The 7500-nt window shown below is 43.8% G+C and overlaps 1 protein-coding gene across 9 annotated transcripts in view; it reads left to right on the top strand.

Moving 5' to 3' along the window:
* slit2 (slit homolog 2 (Drosophila)) overlaps positions 1 to 7500 on the top strand; it is a 126243-nt gene that overhangs the window by 88105 nt on the left and 30638 nt on the right. For all 9 annotated transcript variants that reach the window (XM_054751530.2, XM_054751525.2, XM_054751524.2 and 6 more), the window contains exons 9-13: positions 126 to 264; positions 1500 to 1571; positions 1728 to 1799; positions 7013 to 7084; positions 7321 to 7464. In XM_054751530.2, the coding sequence (XP_054607505.2) occupies positions 126 to 264; positions 1500 to 1571; positions 1728 to 1799; positions 7013 to 7084; positions 7321 to 7464 (499 nt within the window). The remainder of the gene's footprint in view (positions 1 to 125; positions 265 to 1499; positions 1572 to 1727; positions 1800 to 7012; positions 7085 to 7320; positions 7465 to 7500) is intronic.

The raw sequence follows: 7500 nt of genomic DNA, 5'->3' as shown, positions 1-7500 counted from the left end.
TTTAGTTTTGTCTAAACAACTAAAATGTGTCTCTCTTCCTGCCAAGTCGACACTTTAAAAAATCTTTTTCCTCCCGCGGTCTTTGGTATTTAGATGGATAAGTCTGGCTCCCTGTCTCCGTGTAGGTCACCAGTCATCATCGTCTTCCTCCTGCAGCGTTTTACAGTGCCCGGAGTCCTGCACCTGCAGCAACAACATCGTAGACTGCAGAGGAAAGAGTCTAACAGAAATACCCACCAACCTGCCTGAAACCATTACTGAGATGTAAGACACACACGTCCACCTTACAGTTGTTAGCATGCTGCACGCACACACACACACACACACACACACACACACACACACACACACACACACACACACCTGCATAAACAGCAGGTGCAGTGATATTTCTGTTGCTCGTTCACCTCATGTCCCTCAGCTTCCTCTTTGTCTTTCTCCAGATTTTTGTTTCACGCCCTCTTTCTTCTGCATGTGGTGAAGTAAAAGCACACATCTGTGAAATGAGAAAGCTTGCCCAGGCAGTGCCTTCCTGCTAAAATAAGTACCAGTGAAATGAGGACCTCAGAAAGAATTGAGTGATTAGTCTATGGCACCATATTTCTACCTGCATCAGGAGACGAGGGACTGACGAGAGCCACAACATTTTAAATGAACAAAAAATGTGTTGTTAAATTTAAAATTTACACCTGGAATTGTTTAGTCTGGAGGAAGTCACCAACAGATTTGCAGAAATGGTGTTAAATGTCCGGCAGGAAAATTGAGACAAAACAATTTCATCTTTTCAAGTTCCTGACCTTCAAACACGCACCAGCATCATCATTTAGCTTCTCTTCTGTGGACGCCTCATTAAAAGTCTTAAAACTGAAGACACTATTGAGTCATGACAGTCATGTGCCCTTGGGCAAAACACTTCACTGTCCGGTCCTGCTGCTGGTCGTCGGACAGACCAGTGGCACTGATTTAGAGCATTTCAGAGTCCCCCTCAATTAGAAAAGAGCTACACAAATGAAATTATTGCCTTTTGTTAATCTTCTCCTGTGAATAAAAGATATTTGTTGTAGTGGGTTGTTGTTTATTTGTGTTTTTGGCTAAGACAAAAGCTAACGCGGTTGATGGCTCATTCTGTGGGCTCGTGCTGCAACAAGTAGAGTCAAAAAAGATTAATGCTGCAATCAGAAGGTTTAATTAAACGGCAAGACGGAAGACAAACACTGCACATAAATACGGTTAAAGACAAGAACAAAGTAATAGCTTAGGACACAATTCAGAATGCATAAAGATATAAATCTATACCCCGTGTGTGTGTGTGTGTGCGTGTGCGTGTGCGTGTGTGTGTGTTGGAGTCCACCTGACTGTACGAGGGTCAGAGATCAGAGAAAGCTTGCTGCAGCCAGATCCCTCAGTCAGGAGCGGCGGTCTCGGATCCAGGAGAGATGGGTCTGATTGGGGAACATGAATGTCTCCTCTCAGTGGTCTGTGTGTCTGTTTGGTTCCAGACGACTGGAGCAGAACGCTATCAAGGTGATCCCAGCTGGGGCCTTTTCTTCCTATAAGAAGCTGCGCCGGATGTGAGTAGATCAAGAGGATCTGTGTTACTCTTACAACCATCCGCATGACGGCCGGTTGCATCTCTGGCTCATTATGTTATTATTTTATGTATTTTGTTATATTTTCTTGGTCCTCGTTTCATTTAACTTTTTTAGTTTTATTTGTTTTTTTCTCAGAGATCTGAGTAACAACCAGATATCAGAACTGGCCTCTGATGCCTTCCAAGGTCTGCGTTCCCTTAATTCTTTGTAAGTATTTGCTGTTATAGTTGGCATGAAGAGTTATGTTTAAGATTAATAACGGTGTTGCTGAGTTCCTTTTTAGTCCTGATGCTGCACCATCTGCGTTGCATGAGAGGTCTGGTGAAATAAAACTGGGAAAAGGCTGGAATGATGTCAAGTTTTTCCATAAAGGAGTTAGATTAAGATGTCTACTTTCCAAAGTCAATTATTCATGAATGCTGAATGGCTGAAAGAAGGCTGCAGCTACCACCTCATTACACACCCACACCAGAGACAACAGGACACGCAGATTCATGCTGACACGAGCAACGTGGCTCTCACATTAAGAAAGAGCTGCCAGTGCACTTCTCTGGTGTTTGTTTTGGAGCGGAGTCGCTGTAAATGACCCGTTGGTTGTGCGTCTGTGCCTGTCTTCACACGTGAATGAAGTGACTACATGCTAACGTGTTGCTGAGACATAAATGAAGCATCCTGTCCTCACATAGCGTCGGTCCAAGCTCCAGGCCTCTCAGGGACGTCCACTCAGCTTAGTAAAAGGAAGCCGGTCTGAAACACGTCTGAAGACTCCATAAATAGTTAGATGTTGACCTGAACCCAAACAAGATCTTAGATACAAGTAGTAGAAACAAACTCCTTAGAGGGTTTCCTGCAGCCTTGGACATAAGATGAGGAGCTCCATCATCCAGAGGTGTGTGGGAGGAAAGCAGAGCACCTGGAGAAAACCCACGTGTGTGTGTGTGTGCAGAAAGGCAACAGCTGTGAAACTACAATGCTGCTCCACCATGCAGGATGCTGTTACTAACTTTACCAAGGGCAGGCCCATGGAGTCCAGTCATTACCAGAATTAATAATAATGATTAAACACACTCATGCAAACCTAAAGGAAATATGACTGATTTTTAAAGACAGCCGTGGTCCACATGAGGATTGTGCAGCTGGCGTTCTAATTTCAGTCCAGGGGTGTATAATCATAATTTTATTAAACGTTTAAGGTTTCTGCTTAAATAATACAAACAAGTATTGCCAAGGTCCAGGAGGGTGAGAATCACATTAAATATCTGACAGAAGGTTTGGGTTCTGGGCCCTCATTTATCAAACGTTCATAGAAGCTGTCCTATATTCCTTCCTTTTCAGTCATTTACCTACAGAAACGCCCCCGATCGACTTTATTTGGTCACGCTACACCCTCAGCAAGTGAGGGAATTCCCTGGGTTTTTTCACGAAAAAAAAAGTAATTTGACAGCGAGATTGAGACACTGGCTGCCGAAGTGCAAAAGAACCAAAGAAGAGGTTATAAACACGGTCGGGACAGACGAGAGGTACAGTTTCTTTAAAAAGCTGGTAAAATCATGAAATCCAAGTAGAGTAGACGCTCTATTCTAATGGTTCCCAGAGTCAGGGTCGGGGCCCTAAATCAATTCAAGTTTATTTATATAGCGCCAAATCACGACAAGAGTCGTCTCAAGGCACTTCACACAGTAAACATTCCAATTCAGGTCAGTTCGTTAAGCCCATCAGCAAAAAGGTTCCTATATAAGGAACCCAGCAAATTGCGTCAAGTCACTGACTTTACAGCAATCCTCATGCTAAGCAAACATTTAGCGACAGTGGAGAGGAAAACTCTTTTAACTGGAAGAAACCTCCAGAGAATCCTGGCTCAGTATAAGCAGCCATCCTCCACGACTCACTGGGGATCGAGAAGACAGAAGACACGCACGCACGCACACACACACACACACAAAAGTAATGTGTCTATAGTTATGTTGTGATGTCTTAGTAAATATTCTATTTGGTGAGAGATAAACTTTATTGTATTTATCCTAGTGGATCTATAATTAAACGGATAAACTAGTAGTAGCACATCCAACGTCAAGTAAAGTAAAAAGTTATTATCAGGAGAGGGAGAATGTTTAAGTGGTTAGCAGCAGTGTGCTAGTCGATGGTCCCCTCCATGAGGCCACCACAGCTCAGCAGAACATCATTGTAGCTTCTTCTGGGGAGAAAAACACTTAGAGAGAAAATAAAGTTAACAGCTGAAATAGCAGAAAGTAATACAGTTAAAGAGCAGATTGTAGAAGAAAGCAGTAGAGTGTGAAAAGTGGTCAGTGTATCCTCCAGCAGTCTAAGCCTATAGCAGCATAACTACAGAGAAAACTCTGGATAACCTATCCTATTTAGATGGAGGCATGTTGGAGTCAGGGCAAGGGAGAGCCGTCTTTACCGACTGTACACTCCACCTCCCTCTACTCCCCCACTTGTCCAGATTTAGGCTAACATCAGATTTTAACCATAGGCCCTATCAAATAAAAATGTTTTAAGCCTATTCTTAAAGGTAGACGAGGTGTCTGCCTCACGGACTAAAGCTGGGAGCTGGTTCCACAGGAGAGGAGCCTGATAACTAAAAGATCTGCCTCCCATCCTAATTTTAGATATTCTGGGAACCACCAGTAGACCTACAGTCTGAGAGCAAAGTGCTCGGTTAGGAACATATGGAACAATCAGATCACTGATGTATGATGGAGCTTGATTATTAAGAGCTTTATATGTGAGAAGAAGGATCTTAAAATCTATTCTGAATTTAACAGGTAGCCAATGTAGGGAAGCTAAGACAGAGCCAAGATCTATAATTAAACGGGTAAACTAGTAGTAGCACATTCAATGTCAAACAAAGTAAAATGTTATTATCAGGAGATGGAGAATGTTTTAAGTGGTTAGCAACAGTGTTCAAGCCGATGACCCCCTCCAAGAGGCCACCACAGCTCAGCGGAACATTATAGCTTCTTCTGGGGAGAAAAACACTTGAGAGAAAAAAAACAAAGTTAACAGCTGAAATAATACAGTTAAAGTGTCACAAACAGAACTCAGAAGACCCATAATGACGCCAAACACAGTAAAGTATATAAAAAAAATTATTTTTTGTGGAGTTACCAGAGGAGGGCGAGGCAGTAGACAGAGTCGGGGGGCAGGCGTGAGTCAAAACCAGATCGGCACAAGCAGGTACAGGGAGCAGGCTGGAGACGACAGCGAGGGCAAAAAGTTATTATCAGGAGAGGGAGAATGTTTACAGCGTACAGGGAGAAGACAGGCGAGGGTGGGATGGCAGGCAGAGTTCAAGGCAGGGGTCAGGAGAAAAACGAGGTCCGGAGGCAGAGATCAGGCAGGGTGGATGGCTGGAGAATTTACTGGCAAAGGCTTTCAATAATCTGGCAGGGAACTGGTGGCTGACTGGTGAATATATAGCAGGGGAAGCAGGTGTGAGTGATGAGCTGAGGAGTCAGGAGCAGGTGAAGTGGATGAAGCTGATTGTGGTTGCCAGGGGAAACAGGGCTTGTCAGGAGCTTGGTGAAGGGACCAGGTGAGCTGAATGAAGGTTAAATGAGGAGGCAGAGGAGGGTGAAGGATGGGAGTCATGACATAAAGAGCAAATTGTAGAAGAAAGCAGTAGAGTGTGGAAAGTGGTCAGTGTATCCTCCAGCAGTCTAAGCCTATAGCAGCATAACTACAGAGAAAACTCTGGATAACCTATCCTATTTAGATGGAGGCATGTTGGAGGCAGGTCAAGGGAGAGCCGTCTTTACCGACTGTACACTCCACCTCCCTCTACTCCCCCACTTGTCCAGATTTAGGCTAACATCAGATTTTAACCATAGGCCCTATCAAATAAAAATGTTTTAAGCCTATTCTTAAAGGTAGACGAGGTGTCTGCCTCACGGACTAAAGCTGGGAGCTGGTTCCACAGGAGAGGAGCCTGATAACTAAAAGATCTGCCTCCCATCCTAATTTTAGATATTCTGGGAACCACCAGTAGACCTACAGTCTGAGAGCGAAGTGCTCGGTTAGGAACATATGGAACAATCAGATCACTGATGTATGATGGAGCTTGATTATTAAGAGCTTTATATGTGAGAAGAAGGATCTTAAAATCTATTCTGAATTTAACAGGTAGCCAATGTAGGGAAGCTAAGACAGAGCCAAGATCTATAATTAAACGGGTAAACTAGTAGTAGCACATTCAATGTCAAACAAAGTAAAATGTTATTATCAGGAGATGGAGAATGTTTTAAGTGGTTAGCAACAGTGTTCAAGCCGATGACCCCCTCCAAGAGGCCACCACAGCTCAGCGGAACATTATAGCTTCTTCTGGGGAGAAAAACACTTGAGAGAAAAAAAACAAAGTTAACAGCTGAAATAATACAGTTAAAGTGTCACAAACAGAACTCAGAAGACCCATAATGACGCCAAACACAGTAAAGTATATAAAAAAAAATTATTTTTTGTGGAGTTACCAGAGGAGGGCGAGGCAGTAGACAGAGTCGGGGGGCAGGCGTGAGTCAAAACCAGATCGGCACAAGCAGGTACAGGGAGCAGGCTGGAGACGACAGCGAGGGCAAAAAGTTATTATCAGGAGAGGGAGAATGTTTACAGCGTACAGGGAGAAGACAGGCGAGGGTGGGATGGCAGGCAGAGTTCAAGGCAGGGGTCAGGAGAAAAACGAGGTCCGGAGGCAGAGATCAGGCAGGGTGGATGGCTGGAGAATTTACTGGCAAAGGCTTTCAATAATCTGGCAGGGAACTGGTGGCTGACTGGTGAATATATAGCAGGGGAAGCAGGTGTGAGTGATGAGCTGAGGAGTCAGGAGCAGGTGAAGTGGATGAAGCTGATTGTGGTTGCCAGGGGAAACAGGGCTTGTCAGGAGCTTGGTGAAGGGACCAGGTGAGCTGAATGAAGGTTAAATGAGGAGGCAGAGGAGGGTGAAGGATGGGAGTCATGACATAAAGAGCAAATTGTAGAAGAAAGCAGTAGAGTGTGGAAAGTGGTCAGTGTATCCTCCTGCAGTCTAAGTCTATAGCAGCATAACTACAGAGATAACGGGATAACCTAGCCTTTTAGATGGAGGCATGTTGGAGGCAGGGCAAGGAAGAGTCGTCTTTACCGACTGTACACTCCACCTCCCTCTACTCCCCCACTTGTCCAGATCTAGGCTAGCGTCAGATTTTAAATGAGGTAATAATATTTTTTCAATAAGGTCATGCAGTAAAAGTGGTAGCTATGACTAGAAGAAAGCAGTAAAATAAGAGTCAAAGCAGTTTTTTATTATACTAGCATTTTGGTTTATCAGTTTAAGAGTAAAAGATTTATTTGATATGAATGTTCTTTTTGCACAGAATATTATTATTTTGACTGTGATCACTCATTAATGTACTATTTGCTTTTTGTAGAGTTCTGTATGGGAACAAAATTACTGAGATTTCCAAAGGACTGTTTGAGGGGCTGTTTTCTCTTCAGCTGCTGTGAGTACACACACACACACACACACACACACACACATTAGTGGCAGCTAGGATATCACATCTGCATCTCATTGATATTCATCTGAAAACTGCTGACTTCAAACATAATCACCAGAGGAGACATTTTAACTGAAAACCATCATCACCGACCTGATCGTTTGGAAGACACGTTGCAGAACAAGATTAAACCTAGTTTTGTCTTATTTTCTTCACACTCTGCCGCTCCATCGTCTCAGGCTGCTGAATGCTAATAAGATAGCGTGTCTGCGAGTGGACGCCTTTCAGGACCTTCATAACCTCAATCTGCTGTCACTGTATGACAACAAGCTCCAAACCATAGCCAAGGGGACTTTCTCATCTCTGAGGGCCATACAAACACTGTGAGTACACACACGCGCGCGCAGACACACGCACAC

This window comes from Nothobranchius furzeri, chromosome 7 (assembly GCF_043380555.1).
Source record: "Nothobranchius furzeri strain GRZ-AD chromosome 7, NfurGRZ-RIMD1, whole genome shotgun sequence".
In the NCBI taxonomy this organism is placed as follows: domain Eukaryota; kingdom Metazoa; phylum Chordata; class Actinopteri; order Cyprinodontiformes; family Nothobranchiidae; genus Nothobranchius; species Nothobranchius furzeri.
This window is presented reverse-complemented; position numbering and strand designations above follow the sequence as displayed.